A 23,946-nucleotide genomic window follows, 5' to 3' on the forward strand; every position below is an offset into this window, starting at 1 on the left:
TTAGCACAGTATTACAATTCAATAACATTACAGTTGTATTGATAGGAAAGTAATTTGATAGAATAATAAAGTGTTAAAGTGCTTTCGCTATGTACTGCAGTAAAATTAGGGAACCAGCTCTTCGGACAGATTTCTCGAGCTGTTTTTGAATGTATCTTGTTTCTAAAGGTCGCAAAGAAAATTTGCTAAACATCTAATTATTTTTAAATTGGAAAATAATACAGGCTAGCCAGCAAACTGAATTTAACATATTCGGGAAGATTAAGTTGAATGTTTTAATATGTCGTCTTTTTATAGCATAATAATTTAACCAATTATTGGCAGTGGAATAAGTAACAGATCGAATCAAATAAAACGCAATCGAAAGAGGGTTTATCACTGATTCTGAGTCACTACTTTTGGGATAAGACTGTTAAATATTAACACCCTATAAAAAACGTACCTTTTTTCGACTACATTCACCAAAGTAAAAGTATTTTAGCTTATTAACCCTGAAAAAAACATCCAATAAAAACCATAACACCAATAGACTAATAATAATTGTAATAATAATAGCTTAATAAAAACAACAATAGTAGCCCAATAAGCAAATGAGTTAATCTATTATAAACGAATAATAGTGATTTACATGGGAAATGTGTAAAAAAGTGCAAGACAGTGAAGTCCTACCTCTAACGCAGAAAAACGAACACATCCTTTACTTCCATAGCTAAACAAGTTAAGAGCTGTCCAGGATGTGGTTGCACTGCTGTAGCCTGCAAGTGGGTGATGGGTAGGATCGGGCCTGTGTGGCATAATATTTAAAGATAGGCCTACATCTGGTTTAAATAACCGGCTTTATCGCTGTCTTAAATCTAAATCCGTCAAAATTTATATTTTTCGTTTTTTTTTTAAACATCTTTTCAGGCCTGTAACGATAATCCGATTTCTCGCTGTTTATCAAAAGGCACATCTTCTCTAGGACGTTTCCCACCCAAAAACTATACAGTCCCATTACTCAATAAAACAGAACTCCATTGTAGCCTGTATCGGTAAAATTTGGAAGTTTCAACAAGTCGATTGGGAAGAACATCTAAAAGCTATTTCATTATGAGTGAGGCAATATCAAATATTAAATATATGCTTCACAATTAAACCGAATTTTACGGATCAATAAGACCATACCATGTAATCACATATAAGTCTAAACATTTATACTGTCTATTTTTAGTTGTGTGGTTACATTATCTTACTTCGATTATGTTTTCAAAATAAAGTAGGTATTGGCAGGCATAAAAAGTGATTGAGGAGCATGGCTGCAAATAGAGAAAATAGAATCAGTGAAACAGGGAAGGAGAGTGGATGTAATTTTTACTGGCACGCCAAAACCAGTAGTGCAGTTCACACAAGCGATTGAAGGGCCACGGCTTTACGAGACAGAGCTCAGTCGCAAAAGGGTCCACGCAGTGTGAAAGCTGATGTTTTAGGAAAAGCGTGGGATGAATTCCTGAGGCAGAGATGCTACTAGTCAAGACATTGAGCAGTTAAGTGTACCCGCACACCGTTAAATTTAAGTAGGCAATCAAAACGAATGATTGGCACTATTGGCAAACTGTCTCAGTCTATTTCCGCCGTTCTCGTTTCATGTCCTGAATAAAGAAGTAGCCTACCTTTTAATTTACTTTAGTCGAAGCTTTTATCTAGGACAATATCGTGTAGCCAATTCAACAGAATATATAATTATGCGGTCACATACCCGTATACAGTATAACACTTCTAAGTACATTTACCTCTCAATGAAGTGCCCATCAGCAAGGGCAGGGCTAGAACGAAAAGAGAAGTGAACGTGTAACGATTCTAAAATGTAAAAACGTTATATTGTAAATGTGACTGGTCATTGAATATTCTTTACATTATTTATTTCTTATTTATTTATTAACTCGTGTTGCCTGACCTAAATCATTTTCTGACTCAGACCCCTAACCAGTTATTGTCTTAAAATGGAATCCTGTTGTTATCATTGTGCTAATTCATTCACTTTTCTTACTATCTTATATTAACTTAAATCACACTACTCTCATTGAGGTGAACGAACTTCTTGACTCGATTTCAGATCCTCTTTAGCAAGACTTGACTCGAGAGCTGATGCTCAACCAAGAAAGGGAAGTCGACACTGCCATCTGCTGTTCTACAGTTGAATGTAAAATACTTTCTAGAAAAATCGACTGCCGCTTGTCCCATCTGGTGATGAAAATGACGGCGATGACTAATGTGATTATTACTATTTACGTCGGATTATAATTACGCTGGTAATGATAATGTAGATGATAACAGGGGTGATTATTATCATGACTATGAAGCTGATTGTTATGGAGAAAAGGAGCGAAAAAAATATTCATTGTTTTTTGATAAAAATAAATACCCACACACAGACAGACAAACCTACAAACACGCGCACGCACACCATATTAGGGGCTATCAGTGCAGTTGCCTATTTGTTTTTCTATGATTGGATCTCTACAGGGAACGACAGACTGGCTGAATTGGCTGACGATAGGGCATTTCCTGCCATCTATTTTTAGACCGTAGTGGCAAGCAAAATAACATTACGTCATTGTGCTGCATGAGATGTTTGAAGGCACACCAAGGCCCCCCTGCTCCCTGCGTGGTTGTCCAGCTGTTATGCCGATTCCAGCAGAGCCAGCGTAAAAACCGTAACCATGTGACCCAACCCGCGCAAATGTCCCTCTGCAGTTCATTTAGCACGATGGCTGCTGATGCTGCGGCAGCTTCCTCCTCACTGCACCTCAACACAATTCATCCCTGCCGCCTCCTGTCGTTTCTGCTTTCAGTTCTTCTCACTTTCCTCTTTTTTCTCCCGGCGAAGGGATTGTTTGGCGTCCGCCCAGAGGACACAAAAGTCGGAGAGGTATCTGTGCATGACGGGCTGTTGCAGGCAACCGAGGGTACGCGGTTCATGCTGCGGGTTTACTACGCGCCATCCTCGGTTACGCAGAGAGCCAATAACCACTCTGAAAGTGAGCGACCAGAGGCTGCGGCTGCTGCACCATGGATCGCGTTTATAGAAGAGCCAGGAGGAGATCGAGAGAGAGAAGACGGGGAGATATTGGTTAGTTTTTTTTAACAACGTATGCATAAAGCTGTCGAGAAATGTGGCCTTCCAAAGCTAAATGTCCTGATAAAATGTTACTTTAAATGTGTATTTAGGTCCATCCCAATCGGAACCCGTGCGTGGACGAACACGCGCGTAGCTCTGATATCGAGCTGCTGGGTTCCTTCAAGTCAGCGTCCAGCCACAACTCCGTTCTAGGTCTGTTTAATTGCGTTTTCTTGTTAAATTATTTAATGTTTTTATTGGTTGTGTTTTCTGACGTTCTTTTTGCGTTTTCTATTTTTTGGGGTTTTATTCTATATAGTGGAGCTGCTCGCCAAAGATCTTCGCAAAGATGAACGAATAAAATACTACTCAATGTGCGCGTTTGACGGGGTGAAGTGGGAGCATTTGCGCTCCAAAGACTTTTGGCTTGCTGTTGTTGAGCGGCCACCTCAGGCTAACGTTTGGCTCCAGCTTGGGGTGTCTGTGATGCTGCTGGGGCTCTCTGCCCTGTGCAGTGGTCTGAACATCAGCATGCTCGCTCTGGATCCCGTAGAGCTCCGGGTCCTTCAAAACAGCGGCACGGAGAAGGAACAGAAATATGCGCACAAGATCGAATCCGTGCGTAAACATGGCAACTACATCCTGTGTACTGTAGTGCTGGGCAACGTGCTGACCAACACATGTTTCGTGGTGTGGATGTGCCAGATTATAGGGATGACTCCAATCTCCCTTGCCACCTGCACTTTCGGTATATTCTTTATAGGAGAGATTCTGCCTCACTCTGTGGCGTCCAGACATAGCCTCGCAATTGCTTCTAAAACTATCTGGGCCACCCGGCTTTTAATGCTGGTCTCTTTCCCGATCTCATACCCTGTCTCCAAAATCCTAGACATCATGCTTCACCAGGAGATCAGTAGCTTCTACACCAGAGAGAAACTTGTGGCCATGTTACGCGTCACAGACCCCTACCACGACCTGGTCAAAGAGGAACTCAACATAATTCAGGGTGCTCTAGAGCTACGTACCAAGACAGTAGAAGAAGTTCACACTCCTTTAGCGGACTGTTACATGCTCTCCTCGGATGCTGTTCTAGACTTCTGCACCATGTCTGACGTCATGCAGAGCGGGTTCACTCGGATCCCTGTCTACGAAAACGAAAGGTCCAACATTGTTGACATCCTGTTCGTGAAAGACCTGGCGTTCGTGGACCCAGATGACTGCACCCAGCTGAAGACCATCACGCAGTTCTACAAACACCCCATGCACTATGTGTTCAGCGATACCAAACTGGACGTGATGCTGGAGGAGTTCAAGAGAGGTAATAGGTCAGGCGTATCCACACTCACCTGAGTTAGGCAGCCTACTGTGCTGACTGAGTTTGTAGACGCTTGAGCATTTTCTGGATTGTGACTTCACATATTTGATCATCAACCACATAATAACATATTAATTTAACCTGATTAAATGAATAACTTGTGTTTATTCAGGTAACAGTAATCAAACATTACATGTTTTGACAACAGCTCAATCAGATCTACTATATTAAAATGGTCCCTTATTCTTTGTGTGGAATAACATCAAACTTGCAATTCCACAAGCTCATTAGATGTGTTGACAGTTTTTTGGGATTGTGTTTTGGGTGATGTTCAGCAGCTCAATGGAGCATGCAAAGAATATGGTACCAAATGACTTACTTCAATGAATTTATTGAGCAGATTAATTTAGAGGTTCAAATAGTATTATAAGAAATTAATTGTTGGATCAGTTTGCAAAGTAAAGATGTTAAAATTGTGTTTTAGTTTTATAAGGTTCACGTTATCTTTTAGGACTTAGATTAAGGTCTGGTCATGTTTAAGGTCAAATTCATACAGAAAATAGTAAAGCTTTCACAAACCTCCTCTCAGCACTATGCACACTCTGTTAAGGGGGAATCATATAGCATTTAAAGTTAAAAACTACAGAAAATGTAGCACCATTTTGAAAGACACAGGTGGAGGTGTATTCAAAGATGGTGGATACATAGCAAGAGTTTACCCAGGCTGTATCCCACCCATTGTTCAGATGTCGGTTCCAGTTCTCACATGGACATCAATGTGATGGCAGCTGGGTCTGGTGTATTATGTCCTCAAAGACGGAACAGGATGGGAGACATCCAAGTCACAGTTGTCTCCTGGTTCATCGCATTGCTTCAGTATTGGTGTCTTTATTGGTGTCTATACTACTGAGAAGACCAGAACTAGCAGTGTGTGGGGTCGAAATGAACATTAAACATTTGGATAATCCATTCCTGTTAGCTGGATGGTTTATTTCCGCAAAGAAGGGATTTATAGTAAATACATTGTTTGCACAACGTTGGAAAGAAATAAGCTTTTTGTGCTCATGGAACATCTCTGGAATGTTTTATTTCAGTTAATGGAACAGCAGTTGGGTTGTTGGCATGTTAGGTTTATATATTTGTTCAGTGTAGTTTCAATTTGCTCAAAGCAGAACTCGACCAGACCAAGTAAAATGTTGTTCCCTGTAAGAGAGAAAGCAACAACTACCGTTTGTCCCTCTTGAAACAGAGTAGTCAGATTAATAAGATGAATCAAGAAATCTGTAATTAATTTAGAAATCTTTAAGATAATTTCTCAGTCTCACTATTGTATATCTACGCTGCTTGGTGCAGTATTTTTTAAATGACAAAATGAAAACTAGTTCACTTGATCGAAGAATCTCCTCCATAGTTTCCTCAGGGCGCAATCTTATTGACCAATCAGCAAGAAGGTTGTAGATTTCAACTAAACAAACTCCAGCCAGCATTAAGAAAACGTACTGACAGGTTGTTGTTGTTGCCTGGTGGTCAGAATAGTCCCACCTAATGGCTTCCATCCACCTGCCAGAATCTATCCAATCTATCCAATAAAGAATTTACCTAAAAGCATTCAGAGCACACAGACAGTTCAAACAGGCAGATGATGAGCCCACCATTTCAAACTGCATGTCAGCTTCATTTCAGTAGCTTATACCTTCTTACAGACGCCACCACCCTTATTTGACAGAGGTTGTCTATATTGTAGTGCCAAGTGAATCTGTAGCTGTGCTAACACAGTTGCACCATGGCTTGACATTTTCATTATGTCACGTGGTTCCGTATCTCAGTGTAAACAAAACATTTCTTTTGGATTGACAATGGTCACATTATGGGTTACAGTTTGGCGAAGTAGCAACCACAAGTCAGAGTTATCAGAATAAACAACGCCTAGAGAACTATAACGATAACAGCTTCCATTTTAAACTAATCAATTCCATCACCTCACTTCTTATGGAAAAGCAGAGAATCCAGGTTAAAATTAAATAATTTAGATAATTCAAGATGATACTCAGCAGGTTGAGATAGGGTGAGTGGTATAGGCTAATGTATGTCAGAGAAGGGTTTTAAGCATTATCCGTAATCCATGGAACCAATGAGTTACTCCAACCTAACCAGGAATGAATGGGGACAGTTCAGAAAGAGAAGCAGGTTAATTTGTAATTTGGCAGATTATGCAAAGTATAATCTCTTGTGACTGCTTTAGCTGATTTGGAGCTGGCAGCCAAGATTATGCAAATCATACTGATTACGTTCTCCTCTTATGTATGGCTATACACTAGTCGTCAGATAACCTATGTTTGGATCATTCACAAAATTGCAGTGATTTTAAAGGGCACAGAGCCCAGGTATCAATAGAACAGGAAACAAATGCTGGCATTAGAAGAGTTTTGAAAAAGTGACTGTGAGCACAGAGCCCTGGCATCAATAGAACAGGAAACATGTGCTGGCATTAGGAGAGTTGTGACAAAGTGACTGTGAGCACAGAGCCCTGGCATCAATAGAACAGGAAACATGTGCTGGCATTAGGAGAGTTGTGACAAAGTGACTGTGAGCACAGAGCCCTGGCATCAATAGAACAGGAAACATGTGCTGGCATTAGGAGAGTTGTGACAAAGTGACTGTGAGCACAGAGCCCTGGCATCAATAGAACAGGAAACATGTGCTGGCATTAGGAGAGTTGTGACAAAGTGACTGTGAGCACAGAGCCCTGGCATCAATAGAACAGGAAACATGTGCTGGCATTAGGAGAGTTGTGACAAAGTGACTGTGAGCACAGAGCCCTGGCATCAATAGAACAGGAAACATGTGCTGACATTAGGAGAGTTGTGACAAAGTGACTGTGAGCACAGAGCCCTGGCATCAATAGAACAGGAAACATGTGCTGGCATTAGGAGAGTTGTGAGTGACTGTGAGCAACGAGCCCTGGCATCAATAGAACAGGAAACATGTGCTGGCATTAGGAGAGTTGTGACAAAGTGACTGTGAGCACAGAGCCCTGGCATCAATAGAACAGGAAACATGTGCTGACATTAGGAGAGTTGTGACAAAGTGACTGTGAGCACAGAGCCCTGGCATCAATAGAACAGGAAACATGTGCTGGCATTAGGAGAGTTGTGACAAAGTGACTGTGAGCAACGAGCCCTGGCATCAATAGAACAGGAAACATGTGCTGGCATTAGGAGAGTTGTGACAAAGTGACTGTGAATGGAAAAAAGAAACCTGGAGGCTGGAATAATCTTTTCTAATTCCCATGACAACCAGAGTATGACTCAGCCCTCAATCAGAGGAATATGCAGGTGTGTGTGTGTGTGTGTGTGTGCAGAAGTGTGTGTGTGTGTGTGTGTGCAAAAGTGTGTGTGTGTGTGTGTGTGTGAGCGTGTGTATACTCAGTACTTCTTCAGTGGCTGTAAAGAATTACTTTATATTTTTGAGTGGGTGGACATACTTTTCTGTGTGTTGCACAGCCAAGCGGGAAAACCTACTGAGTATACACACTTTCAATCAACGTTCAAGAAAATTGTGCTCTCTGAAATCTGAAAGCAAAACGTAACTGTGACATGGAAATTGTTGGCAATGTAAATTTCAGTTGTATTGACTGTTTGCTCAGTGCATAAGATCTATGCAATTAAAGATCTTGCAGATGTTCTTGAATCACTTTACCCTGTAAAAGACGTGTGTACACCATGAGTGTCCAGCTGTCTGGTACAAAAGGACTAAAGTTGATGTTGCTGACCGTTTGCTCTAATTTTTTAAAGAAAAGGGTATTTCGTCCTTAAATGCGTGACATCAAGTCAAATGGTGATGGCTTCTACAAACTCAACGGTTCAGTGAGCGACAGGTCAAAGTTGCTGATGGCTAAGTGCACCCTGTAGTGAGAAATCATGAAGCTAGCTTGTGTTTTCTAGACTTGTGTTTTGAATCTAGACATGATATATGTTTTGTATCTGGACATGTAACAGGCTCAGGTTTTGTATCTAGACAGGTTACCGTCTCGTGTTTTGTATCTAGACACGTTACATGCTCATGTTTTGAATTTAGACACGTTACAATCTTGTGTTTTGTATCTGGACACGTTACATGCTCATGTTTTGAATTTAGACACGTTACAATCTTGGGTTTTGAATCTAGACACGTTACAGGCTTGTGTTTTGAATCTAGAGATGTTACAGGCTTGTATTTTGTACCTAGACACGTAACAGTCTCATGTTTTTTATCTATACACATAGTACAGGCTCATGTTCTGAATCTATACACGTAACAAGCTCAAGTTTTGAATCTAGACACGTAACAGGCTCATTTTTTGTATCTAGACATGTTACAGGCTTGTGTTTTGTTTCTATAAACAGTATAGGCTCGTCTTTTGAATCTAGACACAATACATACTTGTGTTTTAAACCTAGACACGTTACAGGCTCATGTTTTGTATCTAGACACATTACAGGCTCTTGTTTTGCATCTAGGCACGTTACAGGCTTGTGTTTTGTACCTGAACATGTTATAGGCTTGTATTTTGTATCTAGACATGTTACTGGCTCGTGTTTTGAATCTAAATACATTACAGACTTGTGTTTTGAATCTAGACACGTAACAAGTTCATGTTTTGTATCTAGACACATTACAGGCTTGTGTTTTGTATCTAGACATGTTACACAACCAGCATTAGGTTATTTTCAAATATAATGTTGTCTCTTTTCTACTTGTGAGAGTTTCCCAACACAATGACATTCATTGTTACTGCCCCACCATGAAGGCCCGCCCAAAAGTCGTTGGATTGATTCTTCAGTGAACGGCTTTTTTAACACTCTTTAACTCTTAAGACTAGACTTAAGTCCCCAATTTCTTAAGTATAACTTCCATCTCTTTTCTCACCTGCTGTTCTCTTTGTGAGGGTATTGACCAATCATATTCACAGAAATAACATGTCATGCAGGCCAGGCTCTATACCTTCCTGTTGTATTCATTTAGAATAATAACACATCACTATTCCAGATAGACACAAGCTATTTACATTTGATGTGTTTTTTTAACCCCTTAAATCTGGTGAGGCCCAGTGTCCTCTTGGGAATTGCAGACGTTTCATTTTGTGGGCGTGCTGCCTAGTTTGGGAGCCTAATCAACTGTAGATTACTGACAACAGCTGCAGAATACAGTCAAGCCCTGTCTGTCCCAACATCAAACCCTTGACTAATTAAATCAGGTGTACATGTTTATGGTTAAAACTAAAAATATATTTTTGCTTGGGGAGAGCCGAGGAGAGTTTTAAGAAAACCTGTTCCAGCCTAATACTATGTGGCTGGACTCTTTGGCCAGGGATAACAAAGCAGAATGTATTTCCTGCATGGCTCATTTGTTTGTGAGAAAATAGAAATGGGGTCAAATGTGGTTTACATTCAAACTTGGGCTGACTGGTCCATGTAAATATTTTAAATGCAAAATGTTTAACAGGAATTGACACAATGTAGAGGTCGTTTCTAATTAGGCCTACATTTGAACAGGGCAGCGCTGAACTACTCAATGCAAACCTGCATAGAACAAGCTCAGCCCTGGGCGGTTTGAGTTTTATTGTCCAATCATGTTGCTTGTCTGTGCCTGTACATAGGAGACCTCTTGTTGTTGTATCTTTAAAATATGATTTGCAGAAGCTTGCTTCATTTTGTCAGGGTTTTCATTCTCCCTAAGGTCAGGGTTTTTTCCTGGAGATTTGTTTTTAACCATGTGACCTGATTAGCAAAACTCTGGTTCAGCCATAACCCATATGAAACCTGTTTAAAAACAGATTAATGTTATATCACATATGAAGTCTGGAGTTACCTGGTTAGATTACCAGATCAGGAAAAACTCCAGTACTCATAATTTTTTCTCACCACTATCTGATCTGTTGTACCACCTCTAGGATGGTAAGATAAACAGAAAGAGATTTAATGTGCTCTGACTGTTGGCAGGAATTACATTAGAGGCTTTGGGGCCGAGCCAGAACTCTAGGATGGGAGCTTATGTAACGGAACTACAGCTACATTCAGATGCTATTAAGATTGACAGGCTTGCCTTGTCTGTGAGTGCTCAGAGAAGAAATCAGTTACATTCCGAATGGAGGGTTTAGTGATAGAAAGGATGACTAGAGGAAAATTAGTTGGATGAAAACATGTTTTGTGGATTGATTTGAGAGTAGCATTCACATTTAATGTTTCTCACATTCAACATCCTTTAGTTGTCTGGGGTTGTAGTGATGGGCTGTTTCCTGTTGACCTGTGCCAAATCATAGGGTGATCACTTGGGGTGATCACTTGGGGTGATCACTGGGGGTGATCTCATGGGGTGATCTCAGCGGGTGATCACTGGGGTTGATCTTAGCGGGTGATATCAGCGGGTGATCTCATGGGGTGATCTTAGGGGGTGATCACTGAGGTTTATCTCAGTGGTAGATCACTGGGGGTGATCTCAGGGGGTGATCCCTGGGGTGGTCTCAGGGGGTGATCACTGGGGTTGATCACTGGGGGTGATCTCAGGGGGTGATCCCTGGGGTGGTCTCAGGGGGTGATCACTGGGGTTGATCACTGGGGGTGATCTCAGCAGGTGATCACTGGGGGTGATCTCAGGGGGTGATCATTGGGGTTGATCTCAGGGGGTGATCTCAGCGGGTGATCACTGGGGGTGATCACTATTTGATTTATGTCACTGTTGTTGTAACAGGTACGTCAGATGAGAAGCACTTATCATTTTCAGGGACTCCCTGGGCATGCAGTTGCAAGAGGACGGGACAATACAGATAACATCAGAAATGAATACCATATACACACCGATCAGCCATTACATTATGATCACCTGCCTAATATCGTGTATGTCCCCCTTTTGCCACCAAAAGAGCCCTGACCCGCCGAGGCATGGACTCCATTAGACCTCTGAAGGTGTGCTGTGGTATCTGGCACCAAGATGTTAGCAGCAGATCCTTTAAGTCCTGTAAGTTGCGAGGTGTGGCCTCGATGGATTTGACTTGTTTGTCCAGCACATCCCACAGATGTTCGTTTGGATTGAGATCTGGGAATTTGGAGGCCAAGTCAACACCTTGAACTCATTGTTGTGTTCCTCAAATGGTTCCTGAACCATTTTTGCTTTGTGGCAGGGCGCATTATCCTGCTGAAGGAGGCCAATGCCATCAGGGAAAACAGCTGCCCTGAAAGGGTGCACATGGTCTGCAACAATGCTCAGGTACGTGGTATGTGTCAAAATAACATCCACATGAATGGCATTACCCAAGATTTCCCAGCAGAACATTGCCCAAAGCATCACACTGCCTCTGCTGGCTTGCCTTCTTCCCATAGTGCATCCTGGTGCCATGTGTTCTCCAGGTAAGCGACGCACACGCACCCGGCCATCAACGTGATGTAAAAGAAAACGTTATTCATCAGACCAGGCCACCTTCTTCCATTGCTCCTGGTCCAGTTCTGATGCTCACGTGCCCATTGTAGGCACTTTCAGCAGTGGACAGGGGTCAGCATGGGCACCCTCACTGGTCGACGGCTACGCAGCCCCATACTCAACAAACTGCGATGCACTGTGTGTTCTGACACCTTTCTATCAGTAACCTTTAACCTTTTCAGCAATTTGAGCTTCAGGAGCTTGTCTGTTGGATCGGACCGCACAGGTATTCGCTCCCCACGTGCATTAATGAGCCTTGGCCGCCTGTGACACTGTCGCCACTTTTCCTTCCTTGGACCACTTTTGATAGGTTTTGACCACTGCAGACCGGGAACACCCCACAAGCGCTGCAGTTTTGGAGATGCTCTGACGTCTAGCCATCACAACTTGGCCCTTGTCAAAGTCGCTAAGATCCTTACGCTTGCCCATTTCTCCTGCTTCTAACACATCAACCCACTGACAGTTGCCATGATAAAGAGATTATCAGTGTTATTCTCTTCACCTGTCAGTGGTCATAATGTCATGGCTGCTCGGTGTACATTTTAGTAAACACTGTATTAGGGAAATGTGTATACATATCAAATGACATTCTGTATAGACAGATAAACAGCTGGGTTAGATCATTTAGCAGGTGCATTGATCCGATAGCAGCGTAGTTGGTTGGTTTTTGAAGGTGTGATTGTGTAATAAAGGTGTCAATTGTTAAACGACTTTTACAATTAAAGTCATGACTATTTCAATCATTGGCGATGGAAGAATTAAAGTGTACATTACTAGAATAACAAATGCTTTGGATTGGGCTGGTGTAGAGAGGGGATTTGCCTAAAAGAGGCTATGAAATAAGTTGGTACCATTGAGTGTTGTCTATTCAGTGTTGCATACCAGTTAACCGGAGTTCAAAGATCACAATGATGAGTGATGAAGGGTGCACTGGTGACGAAGTGGTTGGCAGGGTGGAGCTTTTTAGTGGCAAGCCTGCACACATAGTTGAGGACTGGCAGGATGGTGATTTTCACTAAGTTATACTTGCAGAACAAGAAACCAGTTCTGGATCTAACTTTGGACTGAAGGTGTGTGATGTTGGTATTGAATGAGAGCGAATAGTCAGGTCATACACCCGAGACATTTCAGGTTGACCCATTCAGGGCAAGCATGTTGGCAGGCTGGTTCAGGTAGGTCATGGTGGTCAGGAAGTGTGTGCGTTTGTCCATGTATGTTCTTGTACAGAACATATAATGTGGACCAGAATTCCTCAGAGGTCCTCATAACAACTGAAAAGCAGACTTCATTTCTGAAAATCAGTTGTTTTCTTAGGGTTTACATTGGAAGTAAGGGTTTTGGGTATGGGCAGGTTGTAGGGTTGTGCTTATTTACAGGGACTTTGGGGTTTCTTTTGAGGGCTTTATGGAAAATAAGATTTTCAGTGTAATTAACACACCTAATTAATTTAACACCCTAAATAAGCTGAGTGTCTGTTGTATATCAGCGACATCTGGCTGTCATGTCATAAAACATTCAGCTCCAACCTTTAAACCCCCCACTCCCGTGCTGTGAAGGAGACTTATCCAGGAAGGTTAAGAGGGAAGCGGGGCGTCTCTGCAATTATTAAATCATTCATAAGCCTTGGAAAGACACCACAGTGTTGTGGTTGTTATAGACGGACAGGACACCACAGGACAGGGTCCATGGAAATGGTTACGTAAGGCACCAGCTATCACTGCCTTTCATAGTGAACCATTAATATGGAAGGCAAGAGGTCTGATATGTGAGAGCTTCATGATGCTGAGTCTGTGTACACATACACAATATCTCTGTCCATCGCAGTTCATTCATGCATATTGGAGTGCTTTTAATGCACGCATCTTTCTGTCTGTGTGTGTGTGTGTGTGTGCGCGCGCGCGCCTGGAGGTGGCTGGCAGCAGTATGGCCTGTGTGAGTATAGTCATTAGAAACAGGCTAACCCAGAGTGGTTACGTAATCTCAGCAGGCAGTGTTTACGTAACCATAGAGACTGTCAAAATTTATCCAATAATCCACCGTGGCCACTGACACACGCAAACACACGCAAACACACGCGAACACACGGGGAGAGAACTAAAGAGAGACGTCGGGGGTGTTTTCCATAGTGATCGGTGACACTGGGACGGTAACACATGACTTTGGTGTTCATGATTCCCAGCTGCTCGGGAGGGAATTCGTCTCTCTCTTAACGGTGTAATCGTCTCCTGATTGCGGCAGTGTTGATTTTTACTCGGCTTTGATAACATAAGGATTTCCAGACTCATAACATCAGATCCCATTGTCTACGGTTCAGATATCCACATAATCATGGAAATTAAATGCTGATTTCTCTAACCCCTTTGTCCCTTCCCCCAACCCTCCATCCTTTCTCCTCCTCCTCCCTGCCAGGTAAATCTCACTTGGCTATAGTCCACAGGGTGAACAGCGAGGGTGAGGGGGACCCCTTCTACGAGGTCCTGGGAATAGTTACTCTGGAGGACGTTATTGAAGAAATCATTAAGTCCGAGATCGTGGATGAGACTGACCTGTACAGTATGTATCACAACTGTTTTCCTCTAAGATGCCTGATGCCCCCTGCTACATAATTAATCAGAAGTAATTAATCTATTTAAATTATCGCAGTGGTTTAATTGGGGCTTATCTCTCTCTCTGCAGTATGTGTGTGTTTGGTGTGTGTGTGGGTGTAGGTGAGTGAGGGAGAACAGAGAGACAGAGTCAGAGATGTTCTCCTGTTCATTAAAGTGAACACTGAAAATCAGTTCACAGAGATCCTGTAGGATAGGAGGAGACAGCAAAGGAATTCACACTCACACAGAAAAAAAGCAAGAATGGGCCTACAGTAGTCTACTCAGTAGGCAGTTGATATACAGCAGAATGATTAGTTTAGCTCCTCTTTAAAAGGCCCATCTTGGTGTAAAACCTCAGTTATTGGAGTTTAATTGCTCATTTTCCTTGTACTGTATAATACATATTTACACATAAAGAACTGTCCGACAGATTAGGAAGACTCTCCAAGAGGTAGGGCAAGGTAGGTCAACCAGGTGACCATTCACAGAAGACTGCACCAGCCAAGCTACAGAGATTGGACTGTTAGATGCAAAATACATATTTAGGCAAAAAAAAACAGGATGGCCTAGAAAGTACCTGAACAGTTCAGGAAAAAGGTACTGGTGACAGAGGTCAAGGGGTCATCTCGTCAGGCCCTGGCTATGACCCCCAGACACCCATAGAGATGCTGAGAGGCCTCTCTACAGTCAGGGCCTGTCTATGACCCCCTGACAACCATAGAGATGCCCAGAGGCCTCTCTACAGTCAGGGCCTGTCCATGACCCCCAGAAACCCATAGAGATGCCCTGAGGCCTCTCTACAGTCAGGGCCTGTCTATGACCCCCAGAAACCCATAGAGATGCCCAGAGGCCTCTCTACAGTCAGAACCTGTCTATGACCCCCAGAAACCCATAGAGATGCCCAGAGGCCTCTCTACAGTCAGAGCCTGTCTATGACCCCTAGACACCCATAGAGAAGCCCAGAGGCCTCTCTACAGTCAGAGCCTGTCTATGACCCCTAGACACTCATAGAGATGCACAGAGGCCTCTCTACAGTCAGGGCCTGTCTATGACCCCCAGACACCCATAGACATGCCCAGAGGCCTCTCTAAAGTCAGGGCCTGTCTATGACCCCCAGACACCCATAGAGATGCCCAGAGTCCTCTCTGCAGTCAGGACCTGACACATGTACCAGAGTGATGGCAAGAGGAAAGTGTGGAGGAAGAAGGGTATACCACCTCATCTGTAAGACGGCGGAGCGGGCATTAAGTTCTGGCCAAACACAATGCCACGGCCACCAGGTGGAAAGTTCTTAAATAGCCAGGTGAAACACTCGGCCTGAGTATGAGTTCGCATGATGAAGACAAGAATGAAGACTAAGAGGCTCCGAAACAATCAGGAACTGAAGACAGTTGCAGTGCAGGCCTGACAGAGCATCTGGTGTCTGGTGATGTGTAATGGTCGCAGACTTCAGACCATCACTGCATGTAGGACGCGCAACTATGTACCAGACATGACACTGCACATAATGTTAGTCTGTCCGAAAGCTTTTGGTATTGGGGCACCACGTATAAAATGTGCTCTAATTTCTACATCATGCGATTATCACACATTGCATCCGTCTTCTAAATAAACTGCTACAACCAATGGGCTAAATATTCTGCAGTGTGTATTACACCTGACTTCCCTCACCGTTTCTGCCAACATTATATTTTCAAGACGTTTAAATGTTTAGTTGTAAGGGGAATGTACTGTATAACGCAAGCTCCATGGCAGGAGAGGGTGAAGAGAAACAGAGAGAGAGAGAGAGATGGAGAAGGGGGAACGAGGGAGAGATTGTGTCTACGTGCATGTGTTTATAAATATAGCTCGGTGCAGTTAATCTCGGTTTCTGCAGCACATGCCTGAGCCAAACAACAGCAATCCCCTTTGAAGCCTGGCTGTTGAACACAATCTGATCATCCTGACATCGTAATACCAATCCAATCAGTAACTAATCTCCCCAGTCGAGGGATTGTTTGATTTAGATCAAAATACTGAGCTGGAATTGAAGGTGTGATACACTTATTGTGTTCTGTCATAAATCACTGTAAATAGGGAAGGAACAAAAAATAATTCTTGATGGATGGATTTGTTGGTTAACGATGCACTGTTTGCACTCATTCTTTGCAAATGTTTTGTTTGCAGTTATGTTGCAAATTGCTAATCCAATTTGTAACATATACGAGTTGTGTGCTCACGTTCCTGGATTATTTCCGTTGTTCCCTAGTTGATAAGAGGACCAAGAGACGCGTGTCTCACCATGAGAGGAAGCAGCATGACTTCTCCATCTTTAAACTGTCAGAGAATGAGCTGAAGGTGAAGATGTCTCCTCAGCTGCTGCTAGCAACACACCGCTTCCTGGCCACAGGTAGAGCGGACATCTTTATGTATGGCTGGATGGGTGGATTCGTCTGTGTGCGCACTCACACATCTCTCTTTTTCTCTAGAAGTGGAGCCCTTCAGGCCGTGTCATCTCTCAGAGAAGATTCTCCTCCGTCTGATCAAACACCCAAGTGTCGTTCAGGAACTAAAGTATGACAGGAAGAACAAAAGATCACCACAGCACTTCCTGTACATCAGAAACAAACCGGTCGATTACTTTGTCCTGGTTCTACAGGTACAGAAAACACATGCTAACATTACGAAATCCCTGTCCGAGGATACACACTGACCTGTATATTTTGGAAACCTCTGTGTTTAATTATTTGTCTCTGTGTAATGTATATGCAGGGTAAAGTCGAGGTGGAGATTGGGAAAGAGGCTCTTCGTTTTGAGAATGGAGCCTTCTCCTATTATGGCATGCCGACACTAATACCACCACAGACCACAGGTTCAGTAGATACACATCTAACAACACATAGTAGTTTAAAGAGGTGGGATTGTGTTGGTGATGAATCGTGATGATGATGACTTATTGTCCTGGATCAAGAAATGCCAGCTTTCCTTGTTGCTGTAAGCTCCAGTATCGCTGCTTTTCTACGTTACTCTGGTTTTCTGTATAAATGAAGGGAGAAGACCTTCTGCACTGGAAACTATGTAACAGCAGTAATTAACGTAGTTGTACAAAATAGTCCAGTGGAAGGACCTGTCCTGACCTGTTACATAGCATCTAGCTTACACTGATAGGCAGACGCACAGTGGCTAACCCAGTGACTGGTGTGTGTGTGTGTGTTTACGTGTGTGGATGCGTGTAAGTGTAAATGTGTGCCTGCATTTATAATCTAATACATGCTCGCGGATGTATGTCCAGGAGAAAGTCAAAGAAAGTGATGAAAGACAAACGGGAGACAATAAGTAACGGAATCGAATCTAATGAAACGCACCTCCAGTCAACAGGTTGGGTTCTCGTAGCAGCGGCCTGAACCAGTCCGAGTCTGTCCTATCAGGGGGCAGCGTGGGCCAGCTGAGTACAGGAGGGGGAGGACTCTACATACCTGACTTCTCTGTAAGACAGCTGACTGACTTACAGATTATAAAGGTAACACACATGCACGCACACGCACACGCACACACACGCACACACATTTTAAATACCCGTAAACTCCTAACAACCCAGATCCCCAATGGTTTCACCTTTGAAATGTCTTACTGGCTGATTGTGACTCAACACAGACACGTCCTCCCTCTGCCTCCTTCCCTCTGTCCTTGAAATGTTCCCTTTAATCATCGAGGATTAATGAGCACTATTTTCAGCATGAATACTTTGCACCTGGTGTGATGGATGGGCATCCTGCCGGCACAAGCTTCCTCATGTCGCCCTCCAAGTCGTGAATATAAAACTAGACACCAGAAATGTGACCTTCAACCCAAAATAGTGAACAGCTTGGTGATTAACACAAAAATCACAGAAATATGGCGCGCGCGTGTGTGTGTGTGTGTTGATGACTGTGTCACTTGATGGTGTGTTTGTGCCGGGTGTGTGTGTGTGTGTGTGTCTTAGATCACCAGGAACCATTACCAGAATGCAGTGACCGCCACACTGATGGACAGTTCACCTCAGACCCCTGATCCTGACGGGAGACCAGCCATCCCGGAGACTCGTTCCCACAGCATCGCACTGCCCCTCACACACACGTACACACACCTCCGACCTGTCCTGGAACAACACACAAATGCTGAGAACAACACCGGACCACTCAGTTCAAAGCTTAACGAGAGGAACCGCATTGTGCGTAAGTGGTGTGTGCGTGTGTGTGTTACATAACCGCTGTAGAAAACAGACGTTGGCAGCTGGTGTTTGAGGAGTGTTCGATCAGTCCGACACAGGTGGATATGGTCGTTATTGAAAGCTCAAGAGAGAGTGACAGTATGACATGAATACCTTTGTTCTGTTGATCAGTTGTCATTATTTACTTTCAACCGCACTGATACACACAGAGACTCACACACACACACGCAGACAGACACTCACAGACACACACACACACACACAGATACACACTCAGAAAGACACTCTTTATGTGTGAGTGTCTGTGTGGTGTCTTCCCAACTCCCCTTTTGTTGTCCCTGCCCCTCACTCTTTCTCTGCCTCTGACTTCAAATGTAACCAGGGATGATTGATCATGATTCAGCCATAAGCCCTGCATTATTACCATCTCCAGCCCCTCTTTAAAGACTCATTACCTCACTTGTGGCATATGATATGGATCTGGTTCTTTCAGGTCTACATTTCTATGTCTAGAAGGGTTTGGAGCGAGAAAACGATGGAGTGAGATTTAAAACCTTAAGAAACAGCCTGCCTACACAGAGATGCAGTGTCTGTCGTCAATCTCAACATGTTACTCTGGGTCTGTCTATAGGCAGCGACCATCCAAATGGTCACATTTTGTGTCTTTCCTCATCATCAGCATGTTACTCTGTCTCCCTCTACTGGCGACATCTGTCCTCCTCATCACCATGTTACTCTGACTCCCTCTACTGGCGACATCTGTCCTCCTCATCACCATGTTACTCTGTCTCCCTCTACTGGCGACATCTGTCCTCCTTGTCAACATGTTACTCTGTCTCCCTCTACTGGCAACATCTGTCCTCCTTGTCAACATGTTAGTCTGTCTCCCTCTACAGACAGAGTAACATGTTAGTCTGTCTCCCTTTACAGGGAGTAAGTCAGATGGGCAGAGAAGTCCCAGTGATTCAGTGTTTCTGCGTATGGAAGACATTCCCTACATCCGAGAAGACCGACCGGAAGACAGCCCTAAAAAACGCAAGGAAGACAAAACAACAGAGCTACCAGAGGAGAGACTGGAAAACCTCCCAGAAGATCATCCAGAAGAGCAGCTAGTTGAAATCCCAGAAGACCAACTGGAAAGCCAAGAAGGGGATGGTGAGGGCATAAGGGAGAGACATGCTATAGCTGCTGAATATTGTATAGGAGTGGTAACGCTGTTTAGTCCTCACAAGTCTGGTGAAGATGAAAAAAGGTGCACATTAAAACATTTTTAGAACAGTGCTTACTAGACCATGGTTTGCATGACTATTGTATTTATATGTTATATATTTATATATATATATATATATACATATATATATATGTTATGCTCTTGTTATTCTCAACTCTCTCACCAACTCTGTCCCTCCTAGCTGATGTTCCGGTGGAGTCAGATGTCATCTCTTCTGTGTCCATCTCTGAGGAAACACAGAGGAGGAAGCTACTTGGTAAACTGGGTGAGTCACCCAAGGTTGTACACCACCAATCAGGGTTGTACACCACCAATCAGGCTTCATCTTCTGATTTTATACATTCATCTGTGTGCTCCACCACACACACACACACTCTGTGTTGGCCAGAACCAGACCACAGTGAAGGCAGGTGTATCTTAGCAACATCTATTTGTGTGATCTCTTTCTTAATGCATCTCACACTGTCCTCCCGAGAGTTCCTGACAGATTTCCTTTAAAACCAAACCTGAGTCTCAGAAAGGAAAGGATTACAGATTTGAATATTTAATTGTGTTCATTTCATTCAAATAATAAGTAAATGTAAAAAAAAAAAATATGTGTCACGTCCAGAGACATGTGTCCTACCCTCCCAGGCAACAAGAAGAGGAAAACGTCTCGTGATGGGGAGAAGACTGTAGGGGAAGGTTTGGAGAGCCGTCAGTAACCACCTAGCACAGAGACACCCAGAGAAGAGACAGCAGGGAACACCTGGACGGTGATAGCCAAAGGAGAGATTGTCTCTGTCTCACTCTCAGGTCCGACTGTAAACTTGCTAGAACTTTAGTTGGGACCAGATGTAGTTTTTGTCAGTAGACGTCCTGAACCTCAAGACTTCTCTTTTAAGTGTCCACTTCCTAGATCCAAACCTGACCAGGTAACCTATTTTTTTTTAAACAGAGGGAGTTTGCTGGGAAGCACTATGACTTGACTTTGTTAATGTACTCCGCTGTATGTTTCTATTGAGCTAGCTTTCATCCAGTACCTCTTCTACAAGAGTCTGAAGAGGAGGTAGAAGAAACTAAATGAAGACACGGAAGGGATATAGCAAGTTTAGTCTATCAATTAGCCATCTTTTAAACATGTTATTGATCAACCAAGAAAACACAACTTTTTGTGTTCTACCATCCGACACATTCTTATATTCAAGAGATTTATATACAAGAAATTGTCATTTTTATAGAATAGAATACTTGTATCCCGTCAGTCAATAATGGTTGATAGGAGTAATATTAATGCCATCCACACTGCCAGTGTTCTTACAGCACACTGGCTAAAAGGAAGAAATAGCCAGAACAAGCACAATGTCTACAACCACAGGGACTTTATAGTAATTCAAAGGAGGAGTCTGTCATTTCATTTTCTCATATGGCCACTGGATGAAATGGACAAACATTCAAGTCTCATGCAAAACCACAAACCTATTTCCAGTCCATGAACACTCAGTCCTGAAGGATCTATACTATTTAACCAGATTTTTGGTGAAAGCCTTGTAATAACTAATTAACTGAGCCGCAACAAACCTGACACCTTAAAAAAGGGATATGCAATACGAGAACATATGGTACTAGATGTTACCTAGCATTGAACAGGTATTTTCCTATGATTAGATACAATTTCGATTTGCCCATCACTGGATACGACCATTTGCTTTATAATATAGTTATTATTTTGGTTTGCCTGTATAGAATAGGCTGTTTTTACACTGTGTGTCTGAATGCTAGAAAAAAAAATCACAGCCTGCTAAACCATCCCTTTCTCATCATAATGTACACACACAAACAGTAAACGTGCCATCTTTTCCTGCATGGTTGAAACCAGAGCCATTTATACAGCATGTGCCATCTCTTTGTAATTGACTTAACCCCGTGACCTAGCGGTCGTGACACCTGTGATACTGAATATAGTACAGTTGTAGCAGACCCACGGTGCAGCGTGATGTCAGCCCCACATGCATGACATCACAACAACACAGGAACACAAAGCAGTGTTGTTACACTCAGGACCAAACAACTCCCAACAGCTGGACCTTTGGTTGTCAGACCTTCATCAGAGCACACCCTCCAGACCACTACAAACACAACAGGTTAACTATTCTCTGGTAATAAGCGGCCCGTCCATGGACACAAGGGCATGAGGAACACAGGTTGGCTTCAAAACACAGAGGCTGTGGATATATGGGTTACGGGTTGGGACCTGGAGGTGGCGTTGGGTCGATACCAGGTGTGGAGCTGAGGGTGATGTTGGGTTGATACCAGGTGTGGAGCTGAGGGTGATGTTGGGTTGATACCAGGTGTGGAGCTGAGGGTGATGTTGGGTTGATACCAGGTGTGGAGCTGAGGGTGGTGTTGGGTCGATACCAGGTGTGGAGATGAGGGTGGTGTTGGGTCAATACCAGGTGTGGAGCTGAGGGTGGTGTTGGGTCGATACCAGGTGTGGAGCTGAGGGTGGTGTTGGGTCGATACCAGGTGTGGAGATGAGGGTGGTGTTGGGAAGGTACAGGGTGTGGATCTGAGGGTGGTGTTGGGTAGGTAAAGGGGTGTGGATCTGAGGGTGGTGTTGGGTCGATACCAGGTGTGGAGCTAACGGTGGTGTTGGGTTGGTACAGGGTGTGGATCTGAGGGTGGTGTTGGGTCAATACCAGGTGTGGAGCTAACGGTGGTGTTGGGTTGGTACAGGGTGTGGATCTGAGGGTGGTGTTGGGTCAATACCAGGTGTGGAGCTGAGGGGGGTGTTGGGTTGGTACAGGTGTGTATGGAGTAGCTGATGCTAGATCTGTGCCTATTTAAGGACACCTACCTTAGTCTAGGGACTTCCAGTTAGGAACCTCCAGGCTAACATGGAGGTCTGTCTGGTAGGAGGTGGGGCTGGTAGGAGGTGGGGCTGGTAGTGTTTACAATACATAAGCATGAGAGAAAAAGACCTGAGGCTAACAGCTGCAGCCAGTAAAAACATAATATAGACAGAGCATAGACAGTGTAGAAAGCTCTGCAATGTGGCCAAGACTCAGTTGGAAATACACATACTCACAATGAATATTGTTTTATAGGAACACATGATAACATACACAGAGGCTTTGGATTTACTGATTTTATAGGTTTTATAGTGGCATTTACTCAATTAGTGGTCAGACAATGGTCTGCGCTCTCTTATTTTGTAGCAATAATATTCACTATTTGTTAGCTGCTATTAGGCTGGGCTTAGAGTATCCTGCTCTTTGATGTGCAATACTGGCAGATGATTGATTGACTGTGAGAGAGAGTGGCAGGAAAGAAAAAACTGTGGAAGAGAGATGAAGAGTGACAAAAGAGTGAAAAGAGATACACAGCATTGGAGAAGAGGGGGTGCTCTCTAAAAACGAGTTAACTGCCTTTCTTGACCCAAGCAAAACACACAGGAGTGACCTCTGGGGTTAGCTACTGATATCAGTGGTATTATCTTACTCTGCCTGTAAGGACAAAGCACACACACACACACAACACAAATACACACACAGGACAAATAGCTAACCTGGGGAAATCAAATAACAGAGAATCCAAGCCATCTCTGTTTCAGTTTCTCAAAGAACTAATTTGGTGAGGGGGACAGAGATATTTTTATATGGATTAATTGAGGGACGGGCATATATAAGGGAACTGTGGAAATGTCCAAAAGGTTTAAAAGTTTACATTATCTTCAGGATATCAGGGTTTTCAGGATCTGACTTTTTAGAAAGATAAACTCCTCAATAAAATGACATCTGACATGTTATTCTGAACCCTTCTATTGATCTTTTTTTGCACTGTAATATCATGGAAAACATCCACACAAAAATTTGCACCAACAGAATGTCTTATCAATATTTTTCCCCTTATCTACACAGCATCATCCACACTTAAATAGGATTTGTTTTTTATGAAATAAAATTGTATTAAAAACGAAGAACTGGAATATTATAATGTTTAAGCAGTTTTGGAAATAATCTAAATATAAGCAATTGGGCATCTCAAGTGTTTGTGGTATGTTGCCAGTATCACACAGTATAACCTAAGAGG

The 23,946-nt window shown here is 43.1% G+C and overlaps 1 protein-coding gene across 3 annotated transcripts; it reads left to right on the plus strand.

The window, feature by feature from the left end:
* The first annotated feature begins 2,610 nt into the window (after positions 1-2,610).
* Positions 2,611-23,833, plus strand: LOC105021382 (metal transporter CNNM4). Of its 3 annotated transcripts, none has more exons than XR_004575831.1 (13): positions 2,611-3,109; positions 3,208-3,310; positions 3,417-4,415; positions 14,277-14,420; positions 16,704-16,844; positions 16,924-17,093; positions 17,207-17,306; positions 17,806-17,954; positions 18,417-18,648; positions 19,575-19,799; positions 20,057-20,140; positions 20,509-22,135; positions 22,171-23,833. XR_004575831.1 is itself a non-coding variant. In XM_013134076.4 (12 exons), the coding sequence occupies exons 1-12, from the start codon at positions 2,720-2,722 to the stop codon at positions 20,577-20,579; spliced, it is 2,808 nt and encodes a 935-aa protein (XP_012989530.2). In that variant the 5' UTR covers positions 2,611-2,719; the 3' UTR covers positions 20,580-23,833. The 3 variants fall into 3 exon arrangements, 1 of the variants encoding a protein (XP_012989530.2); XR_004575832.1 differs by having other exon boundaries at positions 22,311-23,833; XM_013134076.4 differs by having other exon boundaries at positions 20,509-23,833.
* The last annotated feature ends 113 nt before the right edge of the window (positions 23,834-23,946 follow it).

The sequence above is a fragment of the Esox lucius genome, chromosome 6, assembly GCF_011004845.1.
Source record: "Esox lucius isolate fEsoLuc1 chromosome 6, fEsoLuc1.pri, whole genome shotgun sequence".
NCBI classification, from domain to species: Eukaryota; Metazoa; Chordata; class Actinopteri; order Esociformes; family Esocidae; genus Esox; species Esox lucius.